Source organism: Amia ocellicauda, chromosome 1, assembly GCF_036373705.1.
Source record: "Amia ocellicauda isolate fAmiCal2 chromosome 1, fAmiCal2.hap1, whole genome shotgun sequence".
In the NCBI taxonomy this organism is placed as follows: domain Eukaryota; kingdom Metazoa; phylum Chordata; class Actinopteri; order Amiiformes; family Amiidae; genus Amia; species Amia ocellicauda.
In genome coordinates this window covers 59,558,973-59,576,226 of record NC_089850.1, presented here as the reverse complement: position 1 = coordinate 59,576,226, position 17,254 = coordinate 59,558,973, and the positions used below count along the sequence as shown (strand labels likewise).

Genomic DNA, 17,254 nt, shown 5'->3' with positions numbered 1-17,254 from the left:
ATACAGATTTATACTTGGCAAACGAGCTGGAGTGGATTGTGAATCACAGAGATAAAAAAAAAAACACAGAGCGAGTTGTGTTTGTTCGTTCCTCACCCACTTACTCTGGCAAAATGAGCATATATTTCCTGGAGCTAAAGAGGTGGGAAAGTGGTCCCGTGGGGCCGCTGTTTCCCAGAGGAGCCTGGGTAAATCCCAGCAGCCCCTGTGGATTCATTTATCGCTGATGCTGGCCCCTTCAGCCCGTCTCTGACCCCCGTGAGCCCCTGACCTGTTGTCTGAGCACATTCTTTCAGATTAGGGGCATTGAAAGCACGTGTATGAAGCATTGATTCAGTGTGTCTGTGATTAACTTAAGCCCAGTCACAAGAAGGAACACGTTGTCATGCCGACTGCTCACTTACGCTCTGCTTATCGAGCTGCACGGCTGCTTGCGCTGCTTTTGCTGTCTGCTGCAATCTGCTTACCCCGTTCTCTCATGTCTTTTTGAGTTCCTACAGAGACCCCCATCCCCTTAGAAGAGAAATATATCAAAATAGATTGTAAAATTGCTGCAAAACTCACATAGTAAATTAATGATTTGATGTAAACTGCAAAGAAATTGCAAATAAAAATATGTTTTTCATCTATATGTTTTGGAGTATTTTGGGAAACATACTACAGTACAGCTCAAAATATATTTAAAAACAGAGAAAAACATATGCCATGTTTATACCCCTTTTCATAGCCACTTTTAAAGATTTCCATATCTTTGTAAATGGCATTTTATGTGAGATACCTGTATTACACAGCACCACTACGTGTCTCCACTCACACTTTATTGTTTTTGTTTTGAACGCAGAGAGTCTTGTATCGTACTCTTGCAATGTACTCAATTTCAGCATGTCAGCTTGCTGTCCTAAACATGCGCTCTCTTCTCACACGGCTGCTGGAAACATGCCAGCTGCAGAGACCTTCGTAGAATCGGGGTTTGGACCTTTCTGTAGAAGCTGACGCCAAACAGACAGATGCACAGACCATCAGACCATCAGACGCACAGGACAGACACACACACAGACCCACAACAACCTCAAGAAAGTGCCTTCAGAGTGGATGTATTGGACTGATGTGTTGGTTTTTAAAGTGGCCAGGATACAGTGACAATATCAGTGACTGATTCAGCTGGAGTGACACTCAGGGACAGACAGCTGTATTTTCTGACACTCCTGAAAGTCTGACACAGTTTGAGTCTGGAGGCGACACGGCCAACTGCTAGGATGCTGTGGCCGGTTCCTTGGGTTTAAGGGTGCTGCACAAACTCCCTTAACACATGAAAGTCAGCAAGGGTATTTAATACTTAGGGTATCCAGATTGAAACTCTGAGCTGCCTGCGTATCACAAACGACACACTTTGCAGTTCTTCTTACAGCAGAAAGTTGTTTTCTGCGGTTTGCCGCTCAGTCAGAGTTTCGATTTGCTTTAAGCCGTTAAGGCACTACAAAAGTGTACAAAATCTGTACAAAATACAATAAGCACACACCCTAGTACAATGAGCTGACAAGTGCAGATGTAATACAGTGAAGTCCTAGGTATGAGCTAAACAGAGAGGGAGGCACAGGAAAAGTCGCAGCAACACAAAAGTAGTGTTAACAGTACATAAGCAGGCAGCAGCAAAGGAAGCATATTTTATTAAAGTGCAAAACAGCAAGAGTGCCGAGCGGCCCAGGGAAGGTAGCAGAGGGGGGCACAGCAAGTGGTCTGCCACAGGAGAGGTCTGGAGGGAGTGTGAGGAGAGTTGAGGGTCTGGAGGCAGCTGGGTGCAGTCTGGTTGTGACAGCGGTTCAATGTCTCGAACTGGCTGCGAGTAATCGAACCCCCTGAGGCCAACACTTCAGAGACACAGGCCTGTCCCGATACATGCACTCACTGCTGAACCTCCTGTCTCACCGGGGACACCCTGTCCTCAGTTTAAATACCCTCCTTGTTTGTGGCACCGCACTTGCCGATGCCTGGTTGCCTCATAGCCAGTTAAAAACCCAACCGTGAGAACAATTATTTTCCTATCGCTGTTCCCCTGTAGTTAGCAGCCCCCCACGGATACAGCCTGAGAGAGGACAGTGGGGACCTGTCTCTCAGTGTATGGGTGGTACGTGGAGCTGAGCCGAGAGCGTGGCATGTGCTGTGTGTGCTGTTACGTGTGGTGATAACAGGTGTGTGTGTGTGTGAGTGAGTGAGTGTGGGCGCACGGGAGCATTGTTTGCTGACTCTCTGACTCACATTGACACTGCATTGTGACCCTTGATATCCCGGCTCCAGGCAATCAGCAGGTAGGGGATCAGGGGTCCAATTCCACGCAGACACAGATAGAGAGCAGGAGAGGGAGAGAGGGTATAAAACTCCCTGCTGCTCCTGGACCGGTCACATTCACCACACACCCCCAGGAGAGAGGTAAGACTGAGACCTGAGGCCATGCCACACTCTGAAAGAGGAGGGGAGGGAAGGGGTGCTGTTTGGATAGTTGGCTAATGTATTATTTTAACCATCTGCGGGAAATTGGTCTTTCATTTTGAGGCACTGCTCAAAACTTTAAACCAAAGTTTGACATGTCTAGGTGGTGTGTTCGGGGATGAGGGTCTTGGTGGAATATGCACTTTGGTCCCTGATGTGGACTGTCTGATGGGCTCACACTGTCTCGTCTGTTCATACGAAGACAACCGACTGCAAAGCTCTGATTGAGAGTTAGACAATGTTTATCTGCTTGTGTAGCCATATTGAAGCCATCCTTTGCAATGAGGCAGGCAGTAGTGGGGCTCTGTCTCAGCTGGTTCTCCAGGATTGCAGTGTTTGTGTGTGTGAAGAGATTACAGCTCAGTTGTGTGCAGATGTGTGAGGTTATACATACTTGGGCAAAACTTATCAGTTTAACTTTGCTGTCATTTGATTTGGGATTGGATACAATGCAATGAGAGAGAGAGAGAGAGAGGGAGAGAGAATGACAGAGAGGCCTGACACTCAGCCTGATCAAACCTGTTCTCGATCTCCTCTTATCTCTGTGAAACTCTGTGTTCTTTCAATGTATTATATCGAAATAGCAGATAATCTACTTGCTCAAAGTCCGGACTAGGTGGAAGAATGGGGATTATCTCAGAATTAAAGATGCCCCCCCTTCAACATCCTATCTTATCAGGGAGGCTGTAAATTCCCAGTCAGTAATGAGACGATCTGCTGTGCCATCACTGTGGACTCCTGGACCGGCAATACAGCTGAAATTTGACACTACTGTCACTCAGGGTGTGTGTGTGTGTGTGTTTTATATCACTGCCGGTGTCAATGAGATTGTCCAGTGTGTGTGTCTATTTACATCGACCTGCATAACAGTGTCCAACAGACATTATACTTCAAAACTGTATTGGTGCAAACAGCAGTGTAGTCTGCATTTCATTTCTTCAGCTGCACCTGCATTGAAACAGCATTCAACCAGAGATCGTGAAGCATAAATCTCTGCCGCATGAAGTTGGGCTTGAGCTTGACTGAGCCTCTCTCAGTGTTGTGCAGCTCTCATTGTGCTTCTGTGGCATTTTGGCATTGTATGTAACTAACCCCTCCTCCCTCTTTCTTTCTCAGATCATCAACATGAAGTTCGTGGCCCTGACCTTGGTTGTCCTGTTGGCTGCCGGTCAGTAGCACTGTTTTTTCCTGTACAGTAAATCAAGGCTATTCCTGACTGTAGAGCCCAGAGGACAGCTTATCTTTTCCTGTCCTGCTCTGCACTGTACTGTCCTATGTTGTGCGGTGTTGTGTTGTGTTGAACCGAACTGCGCTGCACGGCACTGTTCTGTCCACTCCTGTGCTGTGCTGTACTCTAACATGCTTAACGTGCAGTATGGTATGACAGCACGCTGCAGTCCACTCGTACAGTTCTGTGTGTTGTTGCACAGCGCTGTGCTGCAGTGTGTTGTGTCCCGGTGTCTCTGGCGCTGACGGCCCTCTCTCCCCCTCCAGGAGCGCAGGCTCGGTACCTGTGGCAGGCTGATGCTCCACCCTCACAGGCGCAGCAGGTGCAGCAGGCCGTTTCCATGTACCTAGCACAGGTACACGAGACGATCAAGAGAGCCATCGACCAGGTGGAGGGCACGAAGCTGAGCAATGAATACAAGTGAGCGCCCTGCCCTCCTCTCTTCTGCCTCAGACTCCTTCTCCATCTGTCTGTCTGACCCTGGCTACCACAGCACTCTGTCTCCATCTGGACTCTCTCTTTCTCTCTCTCTGCGTTTGTCTCTGTCCCTCTGACACCCTCTCATTTTCTCTCACCCTCTCTGTGTCTGTGTCATGGTGCCCCTGGTGCTCTCGCTGCCTCCCCTCTCTCTCTCCTGACTTCCATCTGCTTTCTTCATTTTTTTCTTTCACTGTTCAATAAATTACAGTGAATTCCCTCTCTGTCCCTCTACCCTTTTTGCCATTCCTCATTCCTCCTCTCTCTGTCTCCCTCACCTTTTCCTCCTCTAACCTCTCTTCCTCTCTCTCTCACTCTCTCTCCCTCAGGCTGAAGGTGACCCAGGGCCTGGACAGTTTCCAATCCTACTTGCAGCAAGCCTCCAAGTCCATCGTCCCCATGGGAGAGACCGTGAGCCAGCAGGTGCTGGATGCCACCAGGGCCTACCGGGAGAAAGCCTTGAAGGACATCGAAGAACTGCGCAAGACGCTGGAGCCCCAGAGGGAGGAGGTGCGTCTGGCCATTCAGAAGCACACTGAGGAGTACCGCGAGAAGCTGGAGCCCCTGCTCCGCGAGGAGCTGGAGCGCAGCCGCGTGAGGCTGCAGGAGCTGCGCACCAAGGTGGAGCCCCTGGCAGAGGAGCTGAAGGAGAAGGTGAAGGTCAACGTGGAGGAGTTGAAGACCAAGCTGACACCCATCGTGGAGGCCGTGCGAGCCAAGCTGACTGAGCGTCTGGAGACCATCCGCCAGTCGGCCGCCCCCTATGCCGAGGAGTACCGCAGCAAGGTGGACGAGGCAGTGAAGGAGGTGCGTGAGAAGGTGACCCCCTTCGGCCAGGAGCTGCAGGCCAAGCTGCAGCCCTACAGAGAGGAGGTGGTGGCCAAGCTGACCGCGCTCTGGGAGACCGTCGCCCAGAGCCTGAAGCAGTAAAAGCCCCGGCATGCTGAAGCACACCCTCCCCGACACACACACACCAAACACGTCCTCACTTCCTGAGACCCTGAAACCCCAAGATCCGCGCCCGCATCCCCCACCCACCTGTAGGTGCACCCAGGGACAGAGCCGGGACACCTTGCCATCTGGAGACACGGACACAACGACACAGTACTGCTCTCACTGATGCACTGCTGGCTTCCGCAACGAAGACCAGCGTGCCCTTCCCCAGTCCCTGGGATGCACACAGACACTGTCTGGGGAGCAGGCACACTCTCCCTCACTCTCTCTGTCTCTGTCTCACTGTCTTTGCCGCTGCTCAGCATTGTTCAGTAAAGGCTTATTCTACACACCACCCCCGTCACCTTGAATGTTTTCTCCTCCCCAATAAAAGCCTTGCTGTTTGCTAAGAAGTGCATCTCTCTCTGGTTATTGACCCCCCCCCCAGCACACAGACATTGCAGGGCCAACACAGCAGCCTCCAGTCACATTGTGGCATCCGTACAATAAAGTGACCATAGACAAATATGACACTGTGGCAGCACCAAGCTGTGGCCTTCAGGGCATGTGGTCAAAACATGGTAAAATAACGTTATAAAATTACATTCAAATGAGCACACTGAGAAATAAACATTCACACACAAAAAACAATACAATGAATGAAAAACAACTTGAAAGGGAAAATAAAGCTAAAAACTATATAAGCATGCAAAATAACTGAATGGCACTGAAATGTTTGGATTTGCTAGACATGGATTTGTATATAACCTCAGGGTGTGAGCATTAGGGCACAGTACCACTACAACAACCTCACACAACGCTGCCAGAACGAATGGCGATCACTGGGGAGTTCAGTCAGTTCAGACAGGAGGTTCTCTTCTGTTAGGGTGTTTAATCCTTTACAAGGATGATAACGGATAGAAAGGTTGTTCTCTTTTAGTTTTTCTTCCCAATACGTTTGGTAGGTACAGGGGTTTACTGAGCCAGTCTTCAGTGGTTGAAAGTCCACCTGCAGGTGGGGAGCTCACCATAGCAGCTGTTACTACACTACTCCACCAGGTGGTGCTGTTTCACAGATATTAACACCAACAGCCTTGTATTTATAATTAGCCTTTGTATTTTTCAAGCAAAATTATTTATTCCATAAAGCCACCATGCTTGTTAGAGAACAGGACTCCTCTGTAAGAAACTGACTGTCAATGACAGCACCAGAGTGTCAGGCTACCAACCCTGACTATGAGCCCCTCTGCATTATTGCTCAGTGTATGAGTTACAGCAGATACATTCTCCATACGGTTGAGCCCACTGTTCGAACCCAGGTACACAGACTGACCCTTGACTTTAATGACTGCCAGGAACCGTATGAACCAGTGCCATTAGAAACACAACACAAAGGACCACTGGGTTCAGACAATTGCTAGCCAGACACGTACTAGAGCCCCAGGTCTATACGCCTTTGAAAAGAGATCTGCGGTTGATGATAGATGTGAGAAGAGTTTGTCATTTGTTTACAGACAGGGCATGACATCGAACAACAGAACTACGGCAGGTCTGGACGGTGACGGGCAGCGAGACGTCGAGAATAAAACAGCAAGACCTGCCCTTAGACTTCCAGTGCTCTTCCTTTAACTGGGGCTACTGGAAAAACAACATGTTTGTTTTAAATCTGACAAAGGGGTACAGAGGGGTACAAGCAAAGAAAAAGAGAAGAGGAAAGAGAGGGATACAGAGGGAGTGCGTACTGTGTTAGAGGGGTATATAGAGAGAGAGTGTTGAGACAGAGGGGTCCAAACCCAGAGAGAAAGGGAAGGAAAGAGTGTTTTAATGTGGTGATAGGGTGGCATCGAGGGGTCTGCAGTCCAAGGAGCCAGTGTGTGTCTGTGTGTTGTCGGCGTACTGCCGTGTTTACAGGTGAGCTGTCAGGGCCGGCGGTGTCCAGTAATATCAGCGCTGGGTGATGAATGGGTGCAGTCAGATGGCTGTCAGCGCGGCTCCTCAGCCTATTGATAAGCTGTGAGACGGGGAGGGTTTCATTAGAGCCGGGAGATGGATGAGGGCCCTCTCTGCCCCCAGGCGGGCCCTCTCAACACCGCACCATTACTGCGGCTGCGATCCATACAGCGCAGAGGCACTGACGCACCGACAGCGTGGGCACACCTGGCCCTTTCCCTGTCCTCCTCTCCCCCCTCGGTCTCTCTCAGTCTTTGTATGTCTGTCGATCTCTGGTTCTCTTACACGTTTTGCTCGTGCAACATTTTGTTTCTTCTTCTTCCTCATGTCTGATTCTTTCTCTTTTCCTGTCTTTCTCTCTTGTTGTCTCCTCTTTCTTTTAAGTAATCGTTTGTTTCCCTTTATGTGTCGCCTGCACACACAGATAGATGCACACAAGCAGGCATATGTACACACATGTACACAGAGACATACACGTGACATACACACACACCTTCATTCACAAATACACAGGCAAACACACACATAGACTAACACTGACACAATCACACACAGAAAAATTCAGACACTCACACACTGACACAAACACACAGGCAGATAAACAGAGATACACAGACACACTGAAGTGAACACACAACAAGAGACGCATACAATCACACACAAATACATATCACTACAAAAACACACATAGACAATTAGAGACACATACACACAGATAGAAACACACACCAGTGAGAACACACACACCCAGGGTGGACTTGCACACATACACACACAGACACACTTTGAGACATTTTGTTTGGAGTAAGGAATGTAATAACGATAAGGGAAAAAGGTGTCGATATATAGTGTCTATATATGTCCCTCTTTCCCCCCTGAGTCCTGTCCTGTGCTGTCCTGCACAGCTCTCAAGTTTTCAAAACGTCAATGCGTGAGATTTGTCACATGAAAAAAGTTATCAGAAACCAGTCCTGCTGCCTGATGGGGGGGGATCACTGATGTCAGTAGAAGACAAACACTGTGCAGGACATGATGTCAGTGCCCTGGTGCTCAATGCTAGCAGCTGCCTAACGCTGGGCTTGAAGTGACCATTTCAAGTAGGCAAGGCTGAATTACAACAGTCCTTACTATTCTTGTCCCAATGGGCTTGCCGTACTTCTGTGTGAGGGTGGCTCAGGTTGGGTGTGGAAATAGACCCAGTCAATTCCATTCAGAGAAGACTTGTTTTGAGTTGGATTAAAAAAATAAAGTTTCCATGCAGTGATGTCCACCGTGCCCAGACCACAGCATCCCAGCAACACTCTCCAGGCAGGACTGGGCAGAGCAGAGGGTCAGGATAAAAGCTCCACAGAGAGTGGGATTATTAGTGAATCCGTCTTGCCTGTCTGCTGTGCCCGGGGGGCCCACACTGTCCCAGGAGCAATAAGCGTGTGTGTGTATAGGGATGGGACAAGGCACCTGCCCCGGGGACCTGCTCTGACTGACCTCTTGATTGGGGGGGGGGGGGCTGTGGGGTCAGAGGGCGCGACCCTGCTGCTCTGTCTGTGCTGTGACCCCCATCTCTCTGTGATCCTGCTAAACACCGGCCCCCTACCCCTGCACTCCTGCCACTGGCTCCTGTATCTATTGCTTGTTACTGTGGACGGAAGTGTATTACCCCTTCTACTGGAGTTTTACCCCAAGCCCTTACTGTTACTTCACTGCTCCACTCTACTCTTACTACAGCCCCCTATTGTAACAGCACTACTCTACTGCACTGTTACTACAGCCCCCTATTGTAACAGCACTACTCTACTGCACTGTTACTACAGCCCCCTACTGTAACAGCACTACTCTACTGCACTGTTACTACAGACCCCTATTGTAACAGCACTACTCTAATGCACTGTTACTACAGTCCCCTATTGTAACAGCACTACTCTACTGCACTGTTACTACAGACCCCTATTGTAACAGCACTACTCTAATGCACTGTTACTACATACCCCTATTGGAACAACACAACTCTACTGCACTGTTACTACAGACCCCTATTGTAACAGCACTACTCTACTGCACTGTTACTACAGACCCCTATTGTAACAGCACTACTCTACTGCACTGTTACTACAGTCCCCTATTGTAACAGCACTACTCTACTGCACTGTTACTACAGTCCCCTATTGTAACAGCACTACTCTACTGCACTGTTACTACAGACCCCTATTGTAACAGCACTACTCTAATGCACTGTTACTACATACCCCTATTGGAACAACACAACTCTACTGCACTGTTACTACAGACCCCTATTGTAACAGCACTACTCTACTGCACTGTTACTACATACCCCTATTGGAACAACACAACTCTAATGCACTGTTACTACAGACCCCTATTGTAACAGCACTACTCTACTGCACTGTTACTACAGACCCCTATTGTAACAGCACTACTCTACTGCACTGTTACTACAGTCCCCTATTGTAACAGCACTACTCTACTGCACTGTTACTACAGTCCCCTATTGTAACAGCACTACTCTACTGCACTGTTACTACAGACCCCTATTGTAACAGCACTACTCTACTGCACTGTTACTACCGTCCCCTATTGTAACAGCACTACTCTACTGAACTGTTACTACAGTCCCCTATTGTAACAGCAATATTCTACTGCACTACAGTACTACAGTACTACAATAACAGGACAATACTACTGTAAATCTACTACACTAACATGGCTAGGCTGCTGTTTGATAACACTGTTTTCCCCACCACCCCACTCTGTACCATGAACAAGGTGTGAGAAGAGTTGGTGGGAGAGGGTTGTGCTCTACTAAAGGATAACTCCCTGGAAAAAGTGTGTGTGATGGGTATGAATATTATATATGTGTGTGTGTGTAGGGGAGGGGGGTGTCCCAGGGGTCTCTCAGCCACTATAAAGCACAGTGGACCTCTCAACTCCCCTCCAGCACTGAGGAGAGAACTGACTAGGGATGGCGTAGCAACGCACTGACACATTCACAGGCACACAACTGCACTCACGCACACACACGCTCGTACACGTTGGGACATAAGCACACAACGTGTCCGATCACTCCTCAACTCTCACTCACACAAGCACTGTGCAACTCCATGGGCTCCGTGTCCAATCAGCGATCGAGGGACTGAGAGAGGGAGAGAGAAGGAGGGAGGAGGAGAGAGAGAGAGAGAAAGAGACCCACACTCAGACAGAGGTGCAAAGAGGGAGAAGGACAACAGACTTTAAAGACAGCCCAGACATACACAGACAGACACACACAGACAGACAGGGAGCTCAAGTCACCGCGACACACATCCAACTCTCCTTGGAGGCAGTGCTGACCGCTGAATCCTCCAGACTGGACTGCACTGAATGGTCAGGTCTGTACTGGGTTGAACTGGGCTGGACTGGGAGACCGGGACTGGGAGTTGTTTGGCTTTTTCACTGGTGCTGTGGTGAGAGACAGGCAGACAGACAGACAGACTCATAGGGTGAGACACCAAGAGACTCCCTTCTCTGGGGCTGGGGTGAGACTTGACAGTGGAGACCAGACAGACAGAAGACAGACAGAAGACAGACGCATCGAGAGGGGAGCCGTGCAGACACACGGAGAGATCCACAGACAGAGGCACGGACAGACCCTTGGGAACAGAGCTGTGGACCCCACACATGGAGGGTAGGGCTGCTCGCTGGCAGAACATCTCTCCGTTCATGAATCGGTCTTTGTCTGAACGAGAGCGCATTCATTTGGCTTGGAGCACTGTCTGTCACTGCATTGAGCATAAATGGAGAATGTGTCTGTCTCTCCATCGATGTATCTACCTGTCTGTTTGTCCTGCTGTCTATTGATGTAGTGTTGGTGTCTTCCTCGTAGATCTGTTGTCTCATTGTTTATTTCATTCTTTGTCCGTTAGTCTATCTGTGCTGTATGTCTGTGTGTCTGTCTATATCTCTATCTATCTCCTTCTCTATCTGTATCAGAATGTCAGGGCTAATAATCACTGCTGCTCTCACAACTAGCGTTGCTCACAATAATAATAATGTTGATGATGATAAAGACCCGAGACGCTGCTCTCGCTGTTTGAAGGAGTCCCACAGTCTAGCCTCATCACTGTGCTGTATGTGCTGTACTGCTGTCTTGATTTGTTGTGCTCTGTGGTGCTCTGTATTGGTATGCACAGCCATTTGTCCGTCCTGACTGTTTAGTAACGGCTCCTTCTACTTCTCCTCCCCCTCCACCTCCCATCTTCTCCTCCCTTCATCCCCCTGTCCTACTCCTCTCCTCCATCTCCTTCCCTCTGCCTCTCTTCCGGCCCTCCCTGTACCCCTTTCCCATTCTCTGTGTGTGTCAGCAGTGCCCCAGTCTGTGTGCTGTGCAGTGGGGGGCTGTGTGCAGGGCGGGGGGCCCTGTGTGAAGGCAGTGCAGGTGTCAGGGGTTCGGGTGCAGCTGGAGATGGCAGCCCTGTGGCAGCAGTTTGACCGGCTGGGCACCGAGATGATCGTCACCAAGGCCGGGCGGTGAGATGCGCGTTTTACTGTGTCACACACTCACACTCATAAACACGCACTCGTACACACGCATTCACCCATAGACACGCACACAGTCATACTCGGTCTGTCTTTGTGATAATCTATGTGTGTGACAGTAACTGATCAGCATTCAGTGACAGTGTGTGTTGTGCAGTATTTAGTGACAATGTGTGTTGTGCAGTATTTAGTGACAGTGTGTGTTGTGCAGTATTCAGTGACAGTGTGTGTTGTGCAGTGTTTAATGACACAGTGTGTGTTGTGCAGTGTTTAGTGACATAGTGTGTATTGTGCAGTATTTAGTGACATAGTGTGTGTTGTGCAGTATTTAGTGACAGTGTGTGTTGTGCAGTGTTTAGTGACAGTGTGTGTTGTGCAGTATTTAGTGACAGTGTGTGTTGTGCAGTATTCAGTGACAGTGTGTGTTGTGCAGTATTTAGTGACAATGTGTGTTGTGCAGTATTTAGTGACAGTGTGTGTTGTGCAGTATTCAGTGACAGTGTGTGTTGTGCAGTGTTTAATGACACAGTGTGTGTTGTGCAGTGTTTAATGACACAGTGTGTGTTGTGCAGTGTTTAGTGACATAGTGTGTATTGTGCAGTATTTAGTGACATAGTGTGTGTTGTGCAGTGTTTAGTGACAGTGTGTGTTGTGCAGTGTTTAGTGACAGTGTGTGTTGTGCAGTATTTAGTGACAGTGTGTGTTGTGCAGTATTTAGTGACATAGTGTGTGTTGTGCAGTATTTAGAGACAGTGTGTGTTGTGCAGTGTTTAGTGACAGTGTGTGTTGTGCAGTGTTTAGTGACAGTGTGTGTTGTGCAGTGTTTAGTGACACAGTGTGTGTTGTGCAGTGATTAGTGACACAGTGTGTGTTGTGCAGTGTTTAGTGACAGTGTGTATTGTGTAGTGTTTAGTGACAGTGTGTGTTGTGCAGTGTTTAATGACACAGTGTGTGTTGTGCAGTGTTTAATGACACAGTGTGTGTTGTGCAGTGTTTAGTGACAGTGTGTGTTGTGCAGTATTCAGTGACAGTGTGTGTTGTGCAGTATTTAGTGACATAGTGTGTGTTGTGCAGTGTTTAGTGACAGTGTGTGTTGTGCAGTATTTAGTGACATAGTGTGTGTTGTGCAGTGTTTAGTGACAGTGTGTGTTGTGCAGTGTTTAGTGACAGTGTGTGTTGTGCAGTGACAGTGTTTAGTGACACAGTGTGTGTTGTGCAGTGATTAGTGACACAGTGTGTGTTGTGCAGTGATTAGTGACACAGTGTGTGTTGTGCAGTGTTTAGTGACAGTGTGTATTGTGTAGTGTTTAGTGACAGTGTGTGTTGTGCAGCGTTTAGTGACACAGTGTGTGTTGTGCGGTGATTAGTGACACAGTGTGTGTTGTGCAGTGACAGTGTTTGGTGACCGTGTGTGTTGTGTCTGCAGGAGGATGTTTCCGACATTCCAGGTACAGATTTTTGGGATGGACCCTGCAGCCGAGTACGTCCTGCTCATGGACTTCATCCCCGTGGACGACAAGAGATACAGGTCTGACACTCCCACACAGCGACACACCCACACAGCAGCACACCCGCACACTGACACACCCACACACCGACACAATCAGATGTTGATCCATGGACACACTGCTTTACTGACACAGACAGTGACACACTAAAACCAATAACACAGACACAGACACTGACACACTGACACACCAGCACACCCACACACCGACACAATCAGATGTTAATATATGGACACACTGCTATACTGACACAGACACTGACACACTAAAAACAATAACACAAACGCTGACACACTACTTCAGTGACACTAATACACTGAGATACTGATACACTGATACCCTGACACTCACACACTCATACACTAATACTTTGAAGCTATGACACACTGACAAATGCTCGGATAATGACACTGACATGGACACACTGACACACTGTCCCACTGATAAGCTGCCTGTACCCTGTGCTCCAGGTATGCGTTCCACAGCTCATCGTGGCTGGTGGCGGGCCGGGCCGACCCCGCGGCCCCTGGCAGGGTGCACTTCCACCCGGACTCCCCCGCTCGCGGTGCGCAGTGGATGAAGCAGACCGTCTCCTTCGACCGGCTCAAGCTCACCAACAACCTGCTGGACGACAACGGACATGTGAGGCCCTGTGACACGAGACACCGCAATACTGACATCCTGACAGACTGAGATACTGACACCCTGATGCACTGAGATTCTGACACCCTGACGCACTGAGATTCTGAGACACTGACACACTGAGATACTGACACCCTGACGCACTGAGATTCTGACACCCTGACGCACTGAGATTCTGAGACACTGACACACTGAGATACTGACACCCTGACGCACTGAGATTCTGACACCCTGACGCACTGAGATTCTGAGACACTGACACACTGAGATACTGACACCCTGACGCACTGAGATTCTGACAGCCTGACACAATGAGATACTGACACCCTGACACACTGAGATACTGACACCCTGACATACTGAGATATTGACACCATGATTCACTGTAATACTGTCAGACCAACTTACTGAGACACTGACACAGATATTGAGATACAGTCTTACTGAGAATATAACACACTGAGATGATGTAACACTGTTTTACCAAGCGATTGACACCGACACACTCACAATGACATCACTGCTGACACTGGTACACTGTCATACAAGGATACTGATACTGTAAAAGATTGACACACTGACAGACCGAGGCACCGAAACACACGGACACAGATAGTGACAGTCACACTCTGATATGAATTTGACACCAGAAAGCTGACACTGTCTGTGTGTGTGTCTGTATCCGTGACTGTGTGTGTGTGTCCGTGTGCATATATGCACAGATTATCCTGAACTCCATGCATCGCTACCAGCCGCGCTTCCACGTGGTGTTTGTGGACCCGCGGCGCGACAGCCAGCGCTACGCCCAGCACAACTTCAACACCTTCCAGTTCCCTGAGACGCAGTTCACCGCCGTCACCGCCTACCAGAACCACCGGGTACAGCCGCCCGCCTCAGTGTGGTGCTCCCTCGCGCAGCCACTACGCTGTCCCTCTCTGTCTCTGCTGCCTCTCTTGGGCTCTCACTGTCTCTCTGTGCCTCTCACTGTCTCTCACTCCCTCTCATTGTTTCGCTGTGTCTCTGTGCCTCTCACTGTCTCTCTGTGCCACTCACTGTCTCTCTGTGTCTCTCTCGTGCTCTCACCGTCTCTCTTCTGTCTCTCTGTGTCTCTCTCGTGCTCTCACCGTCTCTCTTCTGTCTCTCTGTGTCTCTCTCGTGCTCTCACCATCTCTCTTCTGTCTCTCTGTGTCTCTCTTGGGCTCTCGTTGTCTTTTCCTAGCTCTGTTCCCATCTCTGTGTCTCACACCGTCCCTCTCTGTGACTCAGATCACGCAGCTGAAAATCGCCAGCAACCCGTTTGCCAAAGGATTCCGGGAGGTTGACAATGACGACTGGTGAGGGGGGGGCAGGGGGCAGCCTGTGTGTGTGTGTGTGCACGTGTGCCACCGCGTGTCCATTAATGTCATTCCTGTGACTGAGGATGTGTCACAGTGTGTTCTATTGAGTGTGTAGCTCTGACAGTGTAACAGGGATGTGTTGACATGTTGCAGCGTGTGACAGAGCGGTGTCGTTGTGTTGGCAGGGTGAGCACCGCTCGGTCGCTCCCTCTCTCCGTCTCCTTCTGTCGACCCAGGGGAGGCAGGCCAGAGCCCAAGATCACACAGCAGCAACCACAGCAACTGCAGCAGCAACAGCAGCAACAGCAGCAACACTGTCCTGGTGAAGAGTCTTTCTCTTGCTCTCTATTTGTGTTCCCATTCTCTCTTTTACTCTCTCTCTCTCCTTCCCTCCCTCAAAAATCAATTATAACACAAAAATTATCTCTTTTCTAACCCCTCTCTCTCTCCCCCTCTCTCTGTGTACAGACTCATGTCTTCAGGACCCAACGAAGCCCAGCCCCTCCCTCATGCCCCTCTCTCTGCCCCCGCACCCCTCCTACTCTGAGAGACCCCCCAGCTGCCAGCTTGGTTACCCCCCTGCCGGCTGCACACAGTGAGCCTGCCCATTCCCAGAACAGCGGCCTGCCCTGTCCACCCCTTGACACCTCTGAGGACGTACCATTGCGTCAATTTCAGTACTACATCCTCTACACCAGACCACCACAATCTCTCTCTCTCTCTGTCTCTCTCTCCTCTTTAGCCCTCTTTCTCTCCGTGTCTCAATCTCTCTCTTGCTTTCTCTCTATTGTTGTCATTATATGCCATTCTATGTGTCCCTGTCTGCCCCTCTCTCCGTCTCATTGTCTGTCCCCTCCACATGTCCCCCATTCTCCCTCCCTCTGTCCCCTTCATCGATCTCTGCTCCTCTCTTTCCCCGTCCTCTACCTCTCTGTGTCCCTCTCTCTGTCTCTGAGATGCTGTCTCCACCTCTCCATATAAATGTGCAGCATTGCTGGATTGTTGGCTCTGTGTTGTTGTATTGATGTACTGATGTTGTGCTGTCTTGTGTCCTGTGGAGAGAATAAACTGCGTTGTTGTGAATGTGCAGTGGGATGTTTCTGTGTGTCTCAGCCCCTCTGTCTCACTCGTAGATGCCCCTTTGTATTAACTGATGTCCCGGCACTTGCCCTCATGTCATATATCTGAGACAAACAAGTCACCCTGTGTAATCTACTAACAGACTACAGCAGCTCTGTGTTTCCCTGTAGTTCTGTAAGTGTCTTGTATATGTGCATTATCAACACGCTCTGAATTCAATAAATCTTGTGTGTGTATTCTTCAAAACTGTTTAGTCCCTATAAGGATGATTGTGTATCTATGTGTATTCAATGAACACTGTATATCCTGTGCAAAGTGCTGATGGAGATAGTAGACAAATAGTCAGGGTGGACTCTAAGGGAAGGATTAAACAGACAAGGAGGTGAAGTATGGTATCAGAAACTGCACTGCAGACCTGGGGCAAAAACAGCAAAACTATGAAGTCACAGTAACAAACTGGAATTAAAGTCTAGTTATTATACCTGTTTCTTTTGCAGTTTTTGTCAGCATTTCATCAATCGACAGTCATACCTGCTGCTAAGTCAGCAACTGTATTTATTGTTCTCATCTATGTAATTATATTTCAATATTTTCAGAGGGTGGTGACTTTTATGAGAAACAGTACCGTCAATTCCCCTTTTCAGATTATTTTTGGATATGTTTTTTACATTGTATTTAAATATTATACTCACAAATGAAACAGAATGAACTATTCCTGGGACAGCCTGTCTGTCTGACTGTACAGTTACAGAGGTTGGTATGATATGGGGACCACAACCTGTTCTTGTTAGAACTTTGTATGATGCTAAAATTACCTACAGTTGTGTTTTTCATATTTTGCAAGAACTCCTGTTGCTTCTTATTCCCGTGGGTTTGCACTTATTTTTTAAATCCCTTTTATCTCACTATAAACCTGACGTGACACAGTGGGGTGTACAGGAAAAATAATACAGCCCCCATGATGCACTGCTCACGGGGAACCAGACATGGGAGCTGAACTAGGATGTTGAAAGCAGGATGCGAGAGAGAGAGAGAGAGAGAGAGAGAGAGAGCGCTGGAGGAGGGTGGGTGAGGCAGCAGCA

At 48.8% G+C, this 17,254-nt stretch overlaps 2 protein-coding genes across 2 annotated transcripts; both read left to right on the top strand.

Annotated features, from left to right (window-relative positions):
- Nucleotides 1–2,317: 2,317 nt before the first annotated feature.
- On the top strand, nt 2,318–5,538 carry LOC136755154 (apolipoprotein A-I-1). The gene is made up of 4 exons (XM_066711607.1): nt 2,318–2,427; nt 3,604–3,655; nt 3,982–4,135; nt 4,522–5,538. The coding sequence occupies exons 2-4, from the start codon at nt 3,613–3,615 to the stop codon at nt 5,120–5,122; spliced, it is 798 nt and encodes a 265-aa protein (XP_066567704.1). The 5' UTR covers nt 2,318–2,427; nt 3,604–3,612; the 3' UTR covers nt 5,123–5,538.
- A 5,209-nt stretch (nt 5,539–10,747) lies between these two features.
- Nucleotides 10,748–15,093, top strand: LOC136759396 (T-box transcription factor TBX1). Its single transcript, XM_066714379.1, has 6 exons — nt 10,748–10,754; nt 11,431–11,596; nt 13,032–13,133; nt 13,584–13,755; nt 14,478–14,633; nt 15,022–15,093. The coding sequence occupies exons 1-6, from the start codon at nt 10,748–10,750 to the stop codon at nt 15,091–15,093; spliced, it is 675 nt and encodes a 224-aa protein (XP_066570476.1).
- The last annotated feature ends 2,161 nt before the right edge of the window (nt 15,094–17,254 follow it).